At 39.3% G+C, this 21,120-nt stretch overlaps 1 protein-coding gene across 6 annotated transcripts in view; it reads right to left on the bottom strand.

The window, feature by feature from the left end:
- The window catches only part of LOC137650113 (regulator of microtubule dynamics protein 1-like), a 314,670-nt gene that overhangs the window by 50,788 nt on the left and 242,762 nt on the right, over nucleotides 1–21,120 (bottom strand). For 4 of the 6 annotated variants that reach the window (XR_011045912.1, XR_011045913.1, XR_011045914.1 and 1 more), the window contains exons 9-10: nucleotides 12,672–12,905; nucleotides 1,040–1,171 (exon numbers count right to left, since the gene is read on the bottom strand). Coding sequence is in view for 2 of the 6 variants with exons in the window: in XM_068383241.1 (XP_068239342.1) it covers nucleotides 1,106–1,171; nucleotides 12,672–12,905 (300 nt within the window). In the remaining 4 variants the exon portion in view is untranslated. Of the gene's footprint in view, nucleotides 1–68; nucleotides 1,172–12,671; nucleotides 12,906–21,120 lie in introns of those variants that run through there. The other 2 variants (XM_068383241.1, XM_068383243.1) reach the window with 2 other exon arrangements.

The following is a 21,120-nucleotide window of genomic DNA, read 5'->3' as shown; positions in this document are numbered from 1 at the left end:
ACTAGGGAAGAATATAATGTAATATCAGGAAATAAAGGATTCTAAAAGAGATTATTTGAATAAAATAAAGTTTAATAAAAAATTATACAAAATTTCTCCTTTACTTTCTGAAAAAATCACAGAAATAAGTATGACTACAGTGTTACCTGATCACCTTTGAACTAATGCTAAAAGTCACAACAGAACACTCTCATTTTCATATTTTCACATTACAATATTAGTGAATATTTCATTACCCAAATACTGACATTCTATAAAAAAACTACTTTACTTTAGTGGTTTTTGGTATTACAGTATTTTCAATGTACTTTCCATTTCAAACTTTTTACTAATCTATTGAATAATGATGCTTCCATGCCTAAAACCCTAATAACCTGCCTTCTTTCATGAACCTCACAACCAATTTCTACATACAAAGTAAATACTTTTCAATCATTTGTGACATGCAAAACCTCTATTAATTGTCCACACCTCTACTACCCCTCTTGCAATTCTACAGAGCAGTTCATTTCCCATAATGTTTACAGTCAAGTCTAATTTATTTTCTAACTAAACTATCAATTAAATGATGAACACTAACATTACGCTTCACCAAAGTACTGTATTAGGGTAAAACTTGTTAACTTTTCCTAAGGAAAATTCAGATGTCTTTATCAATGTAGAAAAAAGCTTATGAATTAAAACCCTATATGGTATTTAAAACAATAACCCCAAAAAGGTGATACTAAATAATCATGGTAGTCATAAAACTGAATAACATGTCATTAAAATACTGTATGTTTCCAAAATGTCCCTGATTTATATATACAACATCACAATTATAAAATTACAGCACACTACTGTTCTGTAATTGGATTACCCAAAATTACTGAAACAAATCCCAAATATCACTATAAAATCACAGAGGCTATATCGCAACTAAGTAAGGACTGTATAATGCACTGTTAAGGCTAATTTTGCTACAAATTATCATCTTTAGCGCAAAGCAATGGTGAGCTTTTAGTGTTAAGTTTAAAAAGTAAAAAAAAAAATCTCTGACCTGCCAAACCTCATTGTCACCGAATCTTTATGTGTCTAGTAAAAGTTTCACAAACTGTTCACAGTTTCATAAGTCACTGTAAGATGCATACTTAACCTGCAACTCCCAAACTTCTTTATGTACAATTTCATCCTGAAAAAGAAATTAAATCCTTTAGTTACTGAATTCACACAAAATTTACCCATGCATTTTATACAAAAATAAAATATGTATAATTTTATGAAAACAATATTAATTTCCTCATACAGACCCAAAACTTATAACCATCTAACACCAAGGATCTTTACATATCCAAGACACTCCATTCCTGATTCAACCAACCGAAAATTGTGTTGCTCATTACGGTTGTGCAAGCATCTTATGCAACATGCATAATGAACTAATTGAATGACATTGCCAAAGGTTAATATTTAGACAGGAACAAGAAATTTAATAAACCGTAAGTTCCTGTCCAACAAATTAAGATGAGAATCAGCAGCTGAAGACCAGACAGGTGAACAATACTCGAAACAAGGCAAAATGAAAGAATTAAAACACCTCTTCAGAATAGATTGATCACCAAAAATCTTGAAAGACTTTCTCAATAAGCCGATTTTTTGTGCAAAGGAAGAAGACACAGACCTAATATGTTTCTCAAAAGTAAATTTGCTGATGGGAGATGAGAATGAGAGAGAGATTACAATAGAGGAAGTGAGGAGAGCACTAGATGAAACGAAAGTAGGAAAAGCATCTGCTATGGATGGTGTGAAAGCTGAGATGTTGAAGGAAGGAGGTGTGACTGTACTTGAATGGTTGGTGAGATTGTTTAATATGTGTTTTGTGTTGTCAATGGTACCAGTAGATTGGGTTTGTGCGTGTATTGTACCACTATATAAGGGTAAGGGAGATGTGCATGAGTGTTGTAATTCAAGAGGTATTAGTTTGTTGAGTGTAGTTGGAAAAGTGTATGGTAGAGTAATGATTAATAGGATTAAGGATAAAACAGAGAATGCAATCTTGGAAGTACAGGGTGGTTTTAGAAGAGGTAGGGGTTGTATGAATCAGATTTTTACAGTTAGGCAGATATGCGAGATATATTTAGCAAAAGGTAAGGAGGTGTATGTTGCGTTTATGGATTTGGAGAAAGCATATGATAGAGTTGATAGGGAAGCAATGTGGAATGTGATGAGGTTATATGGAGTTGGTGGAAGGTTGTTGCAAGCAGTGAAAAGTTTCTACAAAGGTAGTAAAGCATGTGTTAGAATAGGAAATGAAGTGAGCGATTGGTTTCCGGTGAGAGTGGGGCTGAGACAGGGATGTGTGATGTCGCCGTGGTTGTTTAACTTGTATGTTGATGGAGTGGTGAGAGAGGTGAATGCTCGAGTGCTTGGACGAGGATTAAAACTGGTAGACGAAAATGATCATGAATGGGAGGTAAATCAGTTGTTGTTTGCGGATGATACTGTACTGGTAGCAGACACAGAAGAGAAGCTTGACCGACTAGTGACAGAATTTGGAAGGGTGTGTGAGAGAAGGAAGTTGAGAGTTAATGTGGGTAAGAGTAAGGTTATGAGATGTACGAGAAGGGAAGGTGGTGCAAGGTTGAATGTCATGTTGAATGGAGAGTTACTTGAGGAGGTGGATCAGTTTAAGTACTTGGGGTCTGTTGTTGCAGCAAATGGTGGAGTGGAAGCAGATGTACGTCAGAGAGTGAATGAAGGATGCAAAGTGTTGGGGGCAGTTAAGGGAGTAGTAAAAAATAGAGGGTTGGGCATGAATGTAAAGAGAGTTCTATATGAGAAAGTTATTGTACCAACTGTGATGTATGGATCGGAGTTGTGGGGAATGAAAGTGATGGAGAGACAGAAATTGAATGTGTTTGAGATGAAGTGTCTAAGGAGTATGGCTGGTGTATCTCGAGTAGATAGGGTTAGGAACGAAGTGGTGAGGGTGAGAACGGGTGTAAGAAATGAGTTAGCGGCTAGAGTGGATATGAATGTGTTGAGGTGGTTTGGCCATGTTGAGAGAATGGAAAATGGCTGTCTGCTAAAGAAGGTGATGAATGCAAGAGTTGATGGGAGAAGTACAAGAGGAAGGCCAAGGTTTGGGTGGATGGATGGTGTGAAGAAAGCTCTGGGTGATAGGACGATAGATGTGAGAGAGGCAAGAGAGCGTGCTAGAAATAGGAATGAATGGCGAGCGATTGTGACGCAGTTCCGGTAGGCCCTGCTGCTTCCTCCGGTGCCTTAGATGACCGCAGAGGTAGCAGCAGTAGGGGATTCAGCATTATGAAGCTTCATCTGTGGTGGAATTGTGGGAGGTTGGGCTGTGGCACCCTAGCAGTATCAGCTGAACTCGGCTGAGTCCCTGGTTAGGCTGGAGGAACGTAGAGAGTAGTCCCCTTTTTGTTTTGTTTCTTTGTTGATGTCGGCTACCCCCCAAAATTGGGGGAAGTGCTTTGGTATATGGATGGAAATTTGCTGTTGAGAATCACACCTAAAATTTTAAAAGAGTCATACAGAGTTAAAGAAACATTATCAATGCTGAGATCCAGATGTTGAGGAGCCACGGTCCTTAACCTACTTACGATCATACATTGAGTTTTGTTAGGATTCAATTTCATACCCCATAATTTGCACCATGTACTAATTTGAGCTAGATCTCTATTAAAGGATTCAGCAACCCCAGATCTACATTCAGGAGATGGAATTGATGCAAAGAGAGTAGCATCATCTGCATATGCAACAAGCTTGTTTTCCAGACCAAACCACGTCATGCGTATATAGTATGAAAAGTAATGGGCAAAGAACACTACCCTAAGGAACACCAGATGTCAAATTCCTATACTCACTATGGTGTCCATCAACAACAACTCCTTGCGATCTATTACTTAAAAATTCAATAATGATGCTAAGAAATGACCCACCCACTCCCAACTGTTTGAGTTTGAAAACAAGGGCCTCATGATTAACACGGTCAAAGGCAGCACTAAAATCAAGGCCAATCACACGAACTTTCTGACCACAATCAAGGGATTTCCGTACATCATTGGAGATTGTAAGAAGGCCATCACATGGTCCAAGGCCTTTACAAAAAGCAAATTGCAAACTAGGGAACAGACAATTACCTTCAGCAAACCTATTAAGATGTTTTGCCAAAAGAGGTTCAAAAACCTTAGATAATATGGGAGCTATAGAAATTGGGCAGTAATCCGTTGGACTTGAGCTACCATAAACACATTTACATAGTGGAGTAACATTACCAATTCTCCAACAAGTGCTAAAAGCTCCTCTTCTTGCTAACTTGCACAAAATAACAGATAACTTTGGAGCTAAGAAATCTGCAGTCTTTATAAAAAAAACCAAGGAAAATACCATTTGGATCTACACCTCCATAAGCATCAAGGTCCATCAAGAGAGCTTTAATTTCACGAGATCAAAAAGCTAAACTAGTTAGTTTAGCCTCAGGAAAACAGGAATGACGAAGTTCGAGATTCTCATTACTCTGCTTGCTGTCAAACACATATGCCAAAAGGCTTGCCTTTTCATTTGGACAGTGAGCGACAGAGCCATCTGGTTTAAGTAAAGGAGGAATTGTTGCATTACACCAAAGAGTGCAGATTTAAGGGTAGTCCACCACTTATGCTCTTGGGTTGTACCAGAAAGGGTTTCTTTTATGGTTAAATTGTATTCTTTCTCAGTTAAAGCATAAACTCGCTGAGCAAAAGCTCTAAGCTGACTATAGTTATTCCAGGTCAAATCTGATCTATTACCCTTCCAAAGATGATAGGGCATGTCTTCAATCGTCATTGAACCATGGTTTGTCCTTCACTCGGTACCTTAGTACACGAGAAGGGATACGCCTACCAATTATGCTGCCTAGATTCTCATTCAAAGGGACTACAGGATCAACACCACTGTACAATTGCGACCAATTCAAGAACAAAAGATCATGCAAAATCCCATCCCAGTCTGCTTGAGATTTCATATAAATCTTACTTGAGTAAGATACATCAGGGACAGGCTGCTCAGTCTTCACTACTAATGAAATCAAGGGATGATCAGATGTCCCAACTGGAGAACCAGCCTTACTTGTTATAATGCCAGAGGAGTCAGTGTATACGAGGTCTAAGCAATTACCAGACCTGTGAGTAGCTTCACTTATGATTTGCTCACAGCCTGATTCAGAGGAAAAGTCTAAAGCTCTTAAGCCATGGCAATCGGTAGGAGAAACAGAATTTAACCACTCCCTATGGCGAGCATTGAAATCACCAACAAAGACAAAAGAGGCCTTTCTACCATCTTGTATCTTAGCCATAATGGTAAGAAGACAATCAAAGATAGAATCATCCATGTCAGGATTCCAGTAGATCGAGCACAAATAGAAGTTGTTATGCCTGTCACAAACTTTTATTACCTGAATCTCATGGCATCCACATTCAAAGCAGGACTTATGAGAAGCAGGGTACTCAGTCCTAATATACACCGCCATTCCCCTGGCCCTAGGGATGGCATCGCGTTTCAACATAATTGGCTTCTTAAAACCAGGTATAAAGAGCTCAGATGAGTGCCTCATACTAGAAACCAAAGTTTCTGAGCACAAAAGAATATCATACTGTCTGGACGCAACTGTAAGGTCTTGAATATTTGCATGAAGACCACGAATATTACAATACAGTAGAAGACATTGACGAAATCTAGGACGAACTGGAGCCGGATTTTGCTCAATGTCTCCAGAGAGCATAAGAATTAATGGTGATAATAAAGATACATCATACTTAAAAACCAAATTGACGAGAATGATAACAAGAACAATATGTATAGAAATATAAATAAAGTGATTAATCAAACCCATAGACTATAGAAAAAGTCGGAAAAACTGGTCAACAAGGAGGAGCCAATAAACCATGCAAGGCTAAATACCCTTCAGGATAGCCACTTCAACTGAAGGGAGGATAGTAAAGGATGGTTTTGAAAAGTAAAAGAAACAGATAAGGAAAAGACAACCTCTTAATAAAATACCCGACACCCATGCCCTTTCAATTAAACCTGCCCAACACACCATTTCGAAAAACAAGAGGAAAAGAAAGAAAAAAAAATAATATATATATATATATATAAATATATATATATATATATATATATATATATATATATATATATATATAAATATATATATATATATATATATATATATATATATATATATATATATATATAAAAATATAAGATAGAACAGTGTGCCCGATTGTACCGTCAAGCAAGAGAACTCTAACCCAAGACAGTGGAAGACCATGGTACAGAGGCTATGGCACTACCCAAGACTAGAGAACAATGGTTTGATTTTGGAGTGTCTTCCTTGAAGAGCTGCTTACCATAGCTAAAGAGTCTCTTCTACCCTTACCAAGATTAAAGTAGCCACTGAACAATTACAGTACAGTAATTAGCCCCTTGACTGAAGAAGTGTTTGGTAATCTCAGTGTTGTTAGGTGTATGAGGAAAGACGAGAATGTGTTAAGAATAGGCCAGACTATTCGGTGTATGTGTAGGCAAAGAAAAAATGAACCGTAACCAGAGAGAGGGATCCAATGTATTACTGTCTGGCCATATAAACTCTAGTGGTAGTAACTCAACGGGTGGCTGGTGCCCTGGCCAACCTACTACCTAGTGATATTACTGTATAAATATTACAGTAACAAACATTACAGTATCAGAGAGTGTTATACAGAAAAGTATTACTTAATAGGAACAAGTGTTTTGTTATAAGTGTATGATGACTACTCCGTAAAATTATAGTTTCGGTTAAGGCAACGACTACGTACTATATTGAAGCTTTACCATGTCCAGTACGTAGTGTACATGTGTACGCATGTACTGTACATTGTATATTTAATTATAGACAAATTATACTGTGCTAGAAATCAAATAATATAATATTATTGCAGTACTTGGTGGTGTTTTAATCATCCGCTCGGTCACCCGCCCGTAGGCAATGGGCAGTGACTTGTTAAGTTAGAATGTCTGACTGTACTGTATTCAGTGTAATATCCAATAATGATGTCTCTTTAAGTGGTTAAAGTTGAGGTATGGTGACACTTTTGAGCACCAAAGAAAAAGGCCAATTAGGTAATTTTAATGCCCCTCGAAGACCTTCTCGAGAGGCATAAACCTCTTCAACTCTAATGAAGAATCCACATGTAATCAACAAGAATCAAATACCAGCAAGAAGATATATCAGTAATATTTGATAGTAGAAATAAACAACATTCTGCATCATCAAAGAAATCACCATCATCTCCTACTATGCCTTTTGACACAAAGGGCATCGGTTAGATTTTGCCACTCGTCTCTATCTTGAGCTCTTAATTCAATACTACTCCATTCATCATCTCCTACTTCGCGCTTCATAGTCCTCAGCCATGTAGGCCTGGGTCTTCCAACTCTTCTAGTGCCTTGTGGAGCCCAACTGAATGTTTGGTGAACAAATCTCTCTTGGCGAGTGCAAATAGAATGCCCAAACCATCTCCATCTACCCCTCATCATGATCTCATCCCCATATGGCCCTCAAGTAATCCCTCTTATAGTTTCCTTTCTAGTCCTGCCCTGCCATTTAACTCCCATATCCTTCCGAGGGTTTGTTCTCAAATCTACTAAATCTATTAGATTATTTCATCGTCATACCATGACTCATGTCCATAGAGTAACACAGATCTTACTAAATGAATATATAGTCTGATTTTTATATGTAATTTCAGGCAATATGATTTCCAGATTTTACTTAACCTAGCCATTGTCTGATTTGCTTTTTCAATCTTTCACCAAACTCTAATTCTAAAGACCTTGTATTAGAGATCCTAGTTCCTAAATATTCAAATGATTCCTCAAAAATTTTCAACAATCAATTTCTGTCTTTGTCTCCCTTTTCTAGTATCCCAAGTATCATTTGATGTCCATGGCTTTCTCCTTGTAACTTTGTGTCCCAAGACTTCACTACACCAACTGAATGATACATGTTCTTAATATCACACCATTCTTCATTAACTGTCTGTTCTTCATCTTTAATACTGCAAATCGATTCCTACATTCAATTGCAAATGTTTCTCTGTGCTCTTCTTCTAAAAGCTTATTTGTATCAAACCTAGGTATTCTATCTATATTTTTGTTGGGTGCTTTCAGTTTTGATTTCAGTGTGGCAATGAGGAGCTGGTGATTACTACCAATATCTGCACCTCTATAGCTTCTTACATTTCTCAGTCCTCCTTCTCTCTTGTTAATGGCAATGTGATCGATCTGAGTTTTGTAATTGCCACATGGTGAAGTCCATGTATACTTGTGGATGTTCTTGTGTTGAAAAAGAGTACCTCCAATGACAAGATTGTTTGCTGAACAGAAACTTATGAAATGTGCTCCATTTTCATTTGCAACTTCCTACAAGACCCTCGACACCCATCACATTCTTTATCCCTTAATTATTTCTTTTATCTTTGGCACTGAAGTCGGCAATCATAATTTTCACATCTCTCTCAGGGATCTCATCTATTACCCTCTGAAGTTCTTCATAGTATTCATCTTTCCTTTCTTCAGGGGAATCATTTGTTGGGGCATAGCAAACTATAATACTCATATTGCAAAGCTTTGATTTAAACTATGCTGGTAAAAATCTACTATTTACAGCTCTCCACTCGGTTAATGCCTTTTCTGCTCTTGGTGTCATCATCATTCCTACCCCTTCTCTTCCAACTCCATCTGATCTTCCTGAGTAGATATATATATTGCCTTGGTCTAAAGTTTCCTTACCAATCCCCTTACACGCTTACATGTTTCACTTAGGGCAAAGATATTCAAACTGTATTTCATAAATTCACTCTCCACCTGCTGTAACTTCTCAATCTGATTTATAGTTCTAACATTCCAATTACTTATTTTCAATTTTTCTTCAATAATTATAAACTGGAAGATTCTTAGCACCCCACTATGCCTGGGACTGGGGACCATTCTGCCATCTTCTCTTTCCACAGCTGACAAACTCTTTAGAGGATTCATTGGCTAGATACATCAGAAGGGTAGCCAAATCCTTGTGATAAGCAGTGCCTATCTAAATAAGGCAAGTGGCCCCTAAGGGTCCATACTAATTCTAGTAAGATCAACAGCCAGGCATCAGGAGTAATAGCTGAAGAGACAGTTTGTCCATTGTCTTGAACCCAATCCATCAATCTGCTGCCAGTGACTTCATTGAGATTTAGGGGGGCATTTCCTCCACACCCAAAGCTCTCATCACTCCACCAAGTTACTCATCTGCTTATATGAGTATAACTGTTGGCAAACATGGATTGCTATGACATACCGCCTATTATGGTAATCAAGAATCAATAATTGTTAGGTTAGTGAGTCAGCTATTGTTTGAATGGTGGAGTCAAATGCATCATCTCCCCGCTCCCTTGTTCCAAATACAAGAGCAGCTCAACTTGGGTTAGTGGAAATTGTTAACAAACATGATACAGGATTCTGTGATGCTGTGGCTATCTTCTCCAGAAAAAAAAAAAAAAAAACTTATAAACTAAGGTTTCACTGGATAACCCCTTGGTATGAAATTGAAACAACTCAAGCTGCCATGAAACTTAAGTGTAGATGGGTAATGCATGTGCAGCAAGCAATGCACTTAAAAGTAAAGAAAGAAGCTCTATCTATGTTTTCTTCAATACAACAACTGTCATCAGACTCCAGGACAAAAAGTCGTAACTTTCCAAGCCGGAATTCAGCTACTCTACCTTCGACCATGAAATACTAGTGGTGTATTTAGCTGTTCGTCACTTCCTCCACTTCATAGAGGGCATGTCCTTCATCATTTGCATGGACCCTATGCTCCTTGGGTAGCCAGACAATTGGCCGACAGACAATTTGCGGACAGACAGTTAGCCGACAGACAATTGGTCGACAGGACAACTGGTTGATAAGACAATTGGCCTGCAGACAGTTAGCCGACAAAACAATTGGTCGATAAGACAATTGAAAAACCATTTAAAAAAAACATACACACTTTATTAAAATAAGAATGAAACCTTACATAAAAAAAAAAAATTTGCATATATTTGATTTCTTTAAAAAAATAAATAAAGTATCCAGATGATATTAAAATAATCAAACTTACATAAAAGGACTATATGCATACAAAAGATTTATTAAAAAGAAAAAGAATTAAAACTTCCAAATGAAAGCAAAAAAATTAAAAGATAAAAAGATAATATTCATCTCAAAAATTAAAAAGAAGTTTAATTAATAAAATTGTGTGCACAGGCTCTTAGAAATTGCAAACCATCTTTGACATCATAGTTAAGTACAAGTTTTTCAGTCTTTCCTTAACACGAATGTATTTTTTGTTTTCCTTTGAAACATCAGCTCCTGATAATGCCTGTTCTATTAAAATTTCTGTGCTTGATTGTTCAATCCTAAGCTTTTGAATTAATTTTGATAAGTTAGGGTGATGGACATTGACTCTTCTACGTAAGACGTGGTGCCACCCTTCCAGTGAGTTGTTGGTTTTTGGCAAATATTTCAGCACTCTGTAGTGACATGACCATAATGAAATGTCCTTTCATTTGGATAGTTTTAATAATTTTTTTAAAAAGAAGCAAATTTATTCAAAGGTTCTTTTTGTGTAAGTTTTCATTTTTACTTTAATCAAGAGTCTATGTTTTTGTCTTCTTTTTAATGGTTTTTCAATTGTACTGTCGGCCAATTGTCTGTCGGCCAATTGTCTTATCGGCCAATTGTCTTATCGACCAATTGTCCTGTCGGTCAATTGTCTGTCGGCTAATTGTCCGCACACGGCTCCTTGTGTATGCCTTTACTCGACATTCTGACACCTGCTCTGCCAAACAATCCCAACACTTCTCTGGCATTTCTAAATACAGCTGTATCATTTAACATATCTTTGTAAACTGAACCCCACTGCTAAAGCCTTCTCCAGAAATATGCTGACCAACATACACCTGGGAATAAATTACAAAGCCTTGGCAGTCTAATAAAAGAACTGCAAGTGCCAAACCAGCAGGACATAATGCACGTCTCTCGGTTGGGAAGACGTTACCCTTGATGACTCCGGCGCTAACCCCCTGTGACGTTAGTAGTGGTAGACCACGCCTGTTGATACGTGCCTCTATGCACCGACAGGATTTTCAATTAATCAATGGTCTCTCACACCTCTCATGGCAATCTTTTGCACAGCTACTTAAGTTGAAGTTCATATGACAAGGGACTACTAAAGAGGCCAAGAATTGGGTCCACACATGTATTTCACATCAAACTTCTAAGGTGCATTGACACACAGATTTGGGTGTGGGCACTTTTCATCAACCTTAGTGTTCTTTTTCTTACATTCACACTAACATGGTTGGCCCCTTATCCACATCACGAGAACATAGTTACCTTTTTACAGTCATTGATCACTCCACTCGCTGGCCTAAATTTATTCCCATGTGAGATGCAACACCTGCCTCATGTACTGCTGCCTTACTTTCTGGATGGATAGCAAGATTCCGCATCCCAGTACATATTACTTCTGACAGGGGTGTCACTTTTACCTCTCAGTTATGGACATCACTAGGGATCTTTTCTGCATCACTATACATCAGACTACCGCTTACAGTCCTGAAACCAAAAGAATGGTGGAACATTTCCATTGTAACCTCCAAACATCTTTGATGTCCCATTGCAACAACTATGGTTGGTTTTGCAAAACTTCCCTGGGTCTTCCTTGGACTGAAGACCACTCTGAAGGGCACCATAGATGTCTAAGTGGCTGAAATGGTCTACTACAACCAGTTACTTGTCCCTGTGGATAATCTTAAGCGCCTGTCACGTTGTGGGGATAATTTAACCCCTGCCGTCAAACTTACAGGACCCCAGCAAAGCAGCATATACCGAAAGACCTACACAGCAATACACATCTTCATGCATGCTGATGCTTGCAAAGCCCCGCTTACACCTACTTATAAAGCTTGTCTCCTCAACATTTGTGGCAAAAGTAAGACCCATCAAGACCATAGTACAGGATTACAGTATCTAAACAATGGTATTAATCTTGCTGGAGTTTAACTCTATTCCTATAATTTACTATGAATCTATTAAGATTAGTACCCACCAGATTTGCATATGATAAAAAGAACTGCAATAATCAATGCAACATCTGTTTAGTCATGTTTTATCTAATTCTCAAAGTTAAATTCCATTTCACTTTTAAAGATTTAACAAAGGTTCCCAATATATTACCGGTGCTTTACAATGCTGTGAATAACATCAATTTCACAGTATCTAACATAGCTTACAATGTTTAAATATAGGAACTTTAAAGTCAACTCAGCTGATGGCAGAGGTATAATAGATTTAAACAATCCTGAAGACTACAAAAAACTTGGCAAAAGACACTTAAGAGTGTTAAACCTGAAAAAGATAGAATCAGCTTGCTATACAGAAGAAAAATTGAGACTAATATACCTGTATATTCTACGGAATAAAATATATATGAACAAACTAAGTGCATTTAATAATTCTAGTATAATTAATATCGTTGACAATATAACAATAAAGATTAATAACAGACTATAAAATAATCATACTTGATTAACTTTATCAACTACAAAATGAATAAAACTTACATCTGGTGAAATAATTGGGGCCTCAAATGCTCTGTTCAACCATGATGCTGCAGCACTGTAGTTGCTTAACTGGATGTAACATTTTGCAATAAAGAGACGATTTTCCTTCCATCCAGAGGCTCTTAGTTCTTCAGCTGCTTGGAAATGCTGGAGAGCCTCTTCAAAGTTTGATGATGGAACTTCACCAAAAAGCGTTGCTGCAGCTCTACGTTCCAACCACGATAATTGAGATACCTATTCAAGCAGCATAAGAAACAAAAAATTACCTATCTACATTTAACAGTAATGCATGATAAAATCCTATTTGAATGACTACTGTACTATGCTCATGGAGTTTTATAAGATAGTAATGTAACCATAAATCAATGAAGCAATATTTTCTGTATCATCACAAACAATGTATAATTATACAGATACGCTTTAACTACTGAACAAATTCTATTCTGAGAGCTTTCCTGTAAGTTAATTTGTTCAAAAGTCCAACATCAGTTAGGCTAGGCATCAAGCATTATATGTAGCCTACATATGGCAGAGTACAATAAGAAAATTCTGAGAACATACTGTAAATTGATCTTTGTACATGAAATCAGAGTAATAATACACAAAAAACTTCAATGTTTCAGTAAAGAACCGGCAATGAAATTTAAGAAACTAAGTTTATGGTGTACAGTACATGTATGTTTATTTTTGGTAGTACTCTAAGGCTATAAAACTGTCAATAATTCAAGTTTTTCAGCTAATGAAACTCTCTCTATCTTCAATGCCTATCAAGGTAGTAGGTTGGCCAAGGCACCATCCGCCCATTGAGATACTACTGCTAGAGAGTTATGGGGTCCTTTGACTGGCCAGACATTACAACATTGGATCCTTCTCACTGGTTATGGTTCTTTCCCTTTGCCTACACATACACAGAATAGTCTGGCCTATTATTTACAGATTCTTTTCTGTCCTCATACACCTAACAACACTGAGATTACCAAACAATTCTTCTTCAAGGGATTAACTACTGCACTGTAATTGTTCAGTGGCTACTTTCCTCTTGGTAAGGGTAGAGGAGACTCTTTAGCTATGGTAAGTAGCTCTTCTAGGAGAAGGACACTCCAAAATCAAACCATCGTTCTCTAGTCTTGGGTAGTGCCATAGCTTCTGTACCATGGTCTTCCACTGTCTTGGGTTAGAGTTCTCTTGCTTGAGGGTACACTCGGGTACACTGTTCTATCTAGTTTCTCTTACTCTTGTTTTGTTAAAGTATCTATAGTTTCTATAGAAAATATTTATTTTAATTTTACTGTTTTTAAAAGATTTAATTTTTCCTTGTTTCTTTCCTTACTGGGCTATTTGCCCTGTTGGGGACCCTGGGCTTATAGCATCTTGCTTTTCCAACTAGCTTAGCAGTTAATAATAATAATAAAAAGATATGCTATCTTTAAATGAGAAAATATTGTACTTCAGAAATTCTTGCAAAATAAAAGTATATTGATTTGTAATATATTCAAAACTTAAGACAAATGTCCATTTAAGCTGCTACTTCCATTTAATTCCCACCAAAACAAAGATTTTACAGTAAAGTGCATTCCCTTTACTTGTACCTTTCTTCCAATGTACACCTGCAAAACATAGATAGTAATTATGGGCTAATGTATCGTATACAAAATTAGTTCATAAGTTTATAATGATTCATATTCTTTTCTATATATTATTCATCATTGTAATCATTATACTTATTTTTTCTTGTAAAGTTTGGGTGCACTTTAACAAACAACAACAGAGTTCCTTTTTTCTTTACCATTGTTTTTCTTGTGATCTCTTCACCACTACAAATATGTAGTGTACACCAAACTGTACAGAAAAAATCTCTCTCTCTCTCTTACTCTCTCTCTCTTACTCTCTCTCTCTCTTCATCATTGTTATCTTTATGCTTATTTTTTCTTGTAAAGTTTAGGTGCACTTTATTCTACAACAGCTACAGAGTTTCTTTTTTTCTTTACCATTTTTTTTCTTGTCATCTTTCCATTACTACGCATATGTACACCAAACTGTACAGAATAAAATCCCTAAAATAAAAAAATGAAAATCAATCAATCAATCAATCAATCAATCAATCAATCAATCAATCAATCAATCAATCAATCAATCAATCAATCAATCAATCAATCAATCACTCTCTCTCTCTCTCTCTCATAAAGTTTATATAGAATATCCATTTCATTAGTAGGCTTTGTTGCAAAACCACTCATTCTCTTTTTCAACACCTGGCTGACTTCCTTCCTCTCTCCTTCAATTATCAACCTTAATTGAAAAGGAAGGTAGTGTGCAGCTAAGTAAAGAAAACATTACTTTAAAAAGTAAAGTTTTCTGGACTTTCTTTTAGCATGGTAGGGAACCCTGCACACTTCTTCCATTTGTTAGTTTATGTATTCATCAAATAACTTTAAACACTTTTCAGAAGAAAACTAGTTCGACTGATTTCTATCCTTCATATTTGTCTTTTTTATACTAATTTCCTTTATCGAACAAGAACTCATGCCCTACTCACTATAAAAAGTTTGCTGTATGAGAACATTTGCTTTTTAATAGAGCAACTCTGCTACCATGAATAATAGGGATATTGCAAAGAAACTGTGATAAAAAGTCCCAAATTTGAAACATTTCTTTCAAAATTTGGGGTAAAATCACCAACTTTAATACATTTAAACACAAATTTGGGATAATATCAAATTCTATACACTTCCAGCCAAAGATATTCTAAAGAATGGAAATTGAACCCCCTCTCTCTCTCTCTCTCCCTCTCCCTCTCCCTCTCCCTCTCCCTCTCCCTCTCCCTCTCCCTCTCCCTCTCCCTCTCTCTATAAACGGATTTTGATCAAAGTAAAAAATCTATTTTTGGGTGAGAGGGTCATGTCTTCCTGATGGAAGGATTCCTATAGGTAGCCCTCTAAGGGATATTTGCTACAGTGATACTCCCAGAGAATTAAACCAAAGGTCACCAGGATTCCAACTCCTGGTGTGAGTATCCAATAAAGGATATAGCATAATATCAGGGGACATATTCATGATACGACACATGGCAATCTTCACCCCGAATAGATTTAACGCTTCGATGTAAGGAGGAAGAGTGGTAGAAGAAAGGGGGTGCCGTTCTAGGTACCCGGTGGATCTCTTTCCCTACTACTACTGCAACGCCATTCCTATTCTTGGCGTTAAGCGGAAATAGCCACCGATAAAGTAATTTTGGGAGGGATCAGCAAAAGGGTGGGTTCTATCAGGACGACATGGTCCTCTCACCCAAAAATATATTTTTCACTTTGATCAAAATCCATTTTTTGGGCTCAGGCCATGACATGCTGATGGAAGTATACTAGAGAATTGTCTTGAAATTATTATCAGCTGTGGGTTTGTGCATGTGCCTTCCCCCTTGAATAAATTTCCTTATCTGGTCTACTAGAAATATATGTGAAATTCCAGAGATCTGTCACGTCCACTAAACCTGGAGCTGGTTTAGTGCCTCCTGCCCCCGGCAGGGAAATGTCAATATCGACAATAAGGCTTCAAGGTTTGTATTTCCGTTGGAACAAAAAGGGAAACATTGAAGCCTACCTTTTTACTTACCTTAAGAATGTAAGTTTTATTCTTCTAGAAAGCATTATTGTGATTTCAAGGATCTAAACCCCATACAGGGGTTTTAGTGAAACTCTAGCGTACTTTAATAGCTTATAACTGAGGGAGCAGTAATAAGACGCAAATACGGTTAAGTATTCTATTATCCAACGAAATTATCAAAGGTAGTTACAACAAAGTATGAATCTGATCCAGCATTGCAACAAAATCAAACACATATTTTCTCGTGTAGAAAAAATATACAAATACATTATCAGAATAATGCCACTCAATGTAGATGTGAAACCAAATCTATCTGACATATGTCAGATGTTCGGAAATGCATCAACACCGTAACGCAAACGTTTACTCGGCACTGGTGTATTGATCAGATATGCACCTACACAGAAAAATAGGTCAACCATAGTTGTGATCTGCACTAGTGGGTAGGTATACCCATGCACCTGATGGACTGTAAAGTCCCAAAACAGTCCACTGTTCAACGCAGCACTAGACGACGGGTTTCATCACATTACCCGCCGCCACCACAAAGTGTTTTATCTCATGTACTTACTTCGTGTAATGTTTGTAGAAGACCCTGGATGATCTCCACCCAGTGTATGAGCGGAGTCTCTCAAAGTCCCTATGTTGAAAGAAGTTCAACGAAGAGGCAACTTTCCTCAGATCGCGACCAGCGGGTGTACTGTCAGGATCCGCTCTGCGAATAAAGTAGGTGAGCTTCGCTCTCAGTTGTCTTAAAGATAGGTTTGATCCCGAAGTTTCGCCTCTAAAGAGCTGTCCTCCCTTGAAGTTTAAAGTTCTTCGAAGATAGAACCTTAGACACTCTACTGGGCACAGAGGCATCTTCCTTCAATAGGCAGATTCTCCAAGGACCCCAGCTCTTGGTGGGTAGCTCGTTCTTGGCAAGAAGGCAGGATCAGGAAAAAGGTTCAGTTCTCCTAAATCCAGGAACTGAACATGGCCTTTGTTTCTGGATAAGGCCACTATTTCACTAACTCTAGCCCCTGAGGCTATTGGGAACAGAAAAATGACTTTCTGTGTTAAATTCTTTAGAGTACAGTCCTCATTGTCCAGGTTCAAAGCATAGTGCAAGACTTTGTCCAAAGACCCCGTGATGGGCTTTAGTGGGGCTGCAGGCTTGAGCCTAGCGCATGCTTTTGGGATCTTATTAAAGATTTCACCCGAGAGGTCCACCTCAAAAGTGTACAGAAGTGGTCTAGCCAGTGCCGATTTACAAGAAGTAATTGTAGTAGAGGCCAGGCCTTGTTCGTGGAGGTGTATGAAGAATGCAAGACAGAAATCTATCGATACCTCTGTCGGTTTCCTTGCTTTCACAAAGGACACCCATTTCTTCCATGACGATTCGTATTGCCTCCTAGTCAAACTTGACTTGTGCTCCTCGATGAAGTCAACTTTATCCTTCGAGATTCAAAACTTTTTGTTTGCTGCTAGGACGAGAAAATCACGAGATGTAGGTTGTTGGTTCGCGAGGATGAAGCGTAGACAGTCGATTTCGGGACCAGTTGAGACAGCACTGGATTTGGCCAGAGGAAACAGCTTTAGTTTCAACTTTAGGACTAGAGGAAACCAATTGCTTTTGGGCCACTTGGGGGCTACTACTGCTGTTGGCCCTCTGAAGGATCTTAGCTTGTAGAGGACTCTTAGCAGGAGATTGGCTGGTGGTAACAGGTAAATGCGATTCCACCTGTTCCAGTCGAAGGACATGGCATCCATCGCTTCTGCTTGAGGGTTCATGTATGGGGCTACATAACGAGATAGTTTCTTGTTGTCACTTGTTGCGATTAGGTCGATCTGTAGTTCTGGGACTTTTTCCGAGATGAAGGAGAATGAGTCTGCGTCTAGGGACCATTCTGTCTCTATGGGCTTTCGCATGGATAGAGCGTCCGCCGTCACATTGCGGATCCCTTGTAAGTGAACTGCTGATAGGTGCCATCTCTTCCTCCTTGCCAGGTAGAATATGGCTAACATCACATGGTTGATATGGGGTGATCTCGAGCCTTGTCGATTTAGACACTTTACTACCACCTCGTTGTCCAGGACCAATCTGATGTGGATTGATCTGCGAGGGGATAGTCTCTTCAACGTTAGGAATACTGCCATAGCTTCCAAAATGTTGATATGAAATGTTTTGAACTAGCGCGACTGATTCCCTTGCACTTTCTTGTCGTGGGAAGACCTCCCCATCCTTCCAAGGAGGCATCCGTGTGTATCACCACTGATGGTTGCTGTGGTTGCAGGGGAATTATCCACACTAGGCTCTTGGCTGTTGACCACGGCTTTAATTGCGTGCGCAACAAGGCTGGGGTCAACCTTAGTTGAGCTCTTCAAGCATTTGATGCGTATTTCCTTCAGACTCCTGACGCATCTTTCAAACGTGCCCTTAGCACAGGGTCTGTCACTGCTGCAAACTGAAGGGAGCCCAATACTGTTTCCTGTTGGCGTCTTGAAATCCTCTTGTGACTAATTAGTCTCCTGACAGATCCCGCTATTTCTCTCCTCTTCTTGGATGGAATGGAGAGGTGGTGTGACTTAAAGTTCCATTGGATTCCTAGCCACTGGAACTGTTGAGCTAGAGTGAGACGAGACTTCTTGGGGTTAATCTTGAAGCCCAGGTGTTCCAAAAACTGGATAACTTTTTGGGCTACTTGCAGACAAGTAATCTTGGATGCTGCCCATACCAACCAGTCGTCTACATATGCTACCACTTGAGCACCTTCGGTGCGTAGCTGTTGGACGATTGTGTCTGCCAGCTTCGTGAATATCCTTGGAGCTGTGTTCAGGTCGAAGGGCATTGCTCTGAAGACAAACTTCTGTAGTTTGAATCCTAGGTAGGAGGAGAAAGGGAGACTCCTCGGGAGATGCCAGTAAGCGTCTGCTAGGTCTATTGGGACCATGAACGGCCCTTTTGGCAGAAGGGTCCTTATGTGTTGCAAAGTAAGCATCCGAAACTTGTTGTTCTCAATGAATTTGTTGAGTGGAGACAAGTCTAGAATGACACTGAGTTTGTCTGAGTCTTTCTTGGGAACACAAAACAGCCTTCCCTTAAACTTGATGGACTTCGCTTTCTTTATCACCTTCTTGTTCAAGAGTTCTGAGGTATATTCTTCCAACAAGGGGGCAGTGTGTTAGAAGAATTCTGGAAAACGGGGTGGAATTCTGCTCCATTTCCACCCGAGTCCATTCGTGATTAGGCTGTGGGCCCAGGGATCGAAGCTCCAGTGATCGCGAAAGTGATGTAGTCTGCCCCCTATCTGGAATCCCTCATTGCTTGGGGGGTTCTGCGGATTTGTTTCTGCGACCATGTCGTCCTCGGCCTCGAGAGAAGTTACCTCCTGGAGAACTTCTCTTAGGACCTTTTCCTTTCTGACTGGGGTGAAAGGAAGTTGACTGCCTCTCAAAGATAAGGTTGAACACTGGTGACTGGGCTACCAATTGTTGAGGGACCATCTGGAAGGTGGTCTGAGGCATCGTGCTCATAATCATGGCGGGAATTTGTGCCGGTCTTCGTGGTCTCTTCACCCTTTTGTTCTTGGGCTGGGGACCTCCTTCCGAAGAATATTTCCTTTTTGAGGACATGCCCCACTTTTGGAGAAGGTTCCTGTTCTCCGTTGCTGCCCTCATGATGACCTCTTGGACCAGTTCCTGTGGAAAGAGGTCTTTACCCCAGATACTCGAGGTAATCAGCTTCCTTGGTTCGTGCCTGATGGTTGCTGAAACCAAGACGAACTCTCTGCAAGCTTTCCTCGCTCTAAGGAAAGCGTATAGGTCTTTCACAAGGGCACCCATGTGAGACTTAGCCAGGAAGAGGAAGATTTCTGGGGCATTATGTTGACCTGCACTTAGTTCTAAGCAGTTCTGATGAGAGAGAGAAGCCGCAAGTCTCTCCTTCGACTCCTATTCCTTCCTCAGAAGATGGTCTGGCAACTTCGGAAGGTTCTCATTGAACTGTTGTCATGTGATCTCTGGGTCTAACTTGGAGACGGAGAAGGTTTGGACATCCTTCCATTTCTCTTCACAGGTGGCCGATGCTAGAGAGAATGGCTTGCATTCCTCTAGAGTCGGGCTGGGTTTTCCCTCACCGACAGCCTTGATGGCAAAGTCTAGTGCTTTCTCTATAAAGGGGAAAGAGATGGAGGAAGGTGCAAGAAAGGCGGGGTGTTTCTTGCTCAGTGCTGAGACTTTGGAGTTAGTATATCCAGCTCCCTTCAGGGTCTTCAGGAGGATGGCTTGCGCCTTGTCGTGTTCAAACACGATGACCTCTTTGGGGACCGCTTCCTCTCGGGCCACATTTTCGTCCCACAGTCTCACATAGCACTTTGAATAAGCAGAAAAGTTAGGCCAGAAATCAAGGTCTTCTATCTGTCTGGCCCCCAACTTCTCGGAAACTGACAGTTTCCCATTCATCATTGGCATATGCTCCGCGTACCTCCAGGGATTGGATTTGGAGCAATGTGAGAGATCTAACACTCTATGAGGCTTCTTAGAAGTGCCCCTAGTGGTTCCGATACGGTCGATATTCTCCTGCATCATCCTTTGCTGTTCCCTAAACGATTCCTGCATCGTTTTTGTTCCAGTTGGAATGACTCCATCAAACGTTGTAGAGATGTAAGAATCTCTTCGCTCGCATTAGCCTGAGCTATAGGTTGTGGAGTTGGGGCAGAGGATGTTGACGGCATAGGTCATCTGTTGCCGTTGGTAGGGATTCTTCTTCCTCCACTTGGGGATGGTCCATATTCTCTTCAAGGCCACCTTGTAGTAGGTCCTGTTCAGTGTTGGTGGACGCTTCTGACATCCTCTCTTGGTGGATGTC

The sequence above is a fragment of the Palaemon carinicauda genome, chromosome 11 (assembly GCF_036898095.1).
Source record: "Palaemon carinicauda isolate YSFRI2023 chromosome 11, ASM3689809v2, whole genome shotgun sequence".
Classification (NCBI taxonomy): domain Eukaryota; kingdom Metazoa; phylum Arthropoda; class Malacostraca; order Decapoda; family Palaemonidae; genus Palaemon; species Palaemon carinicauda.
This window is presented reverse-complemented; position numbering and strand designations above follow the sequence as displayed.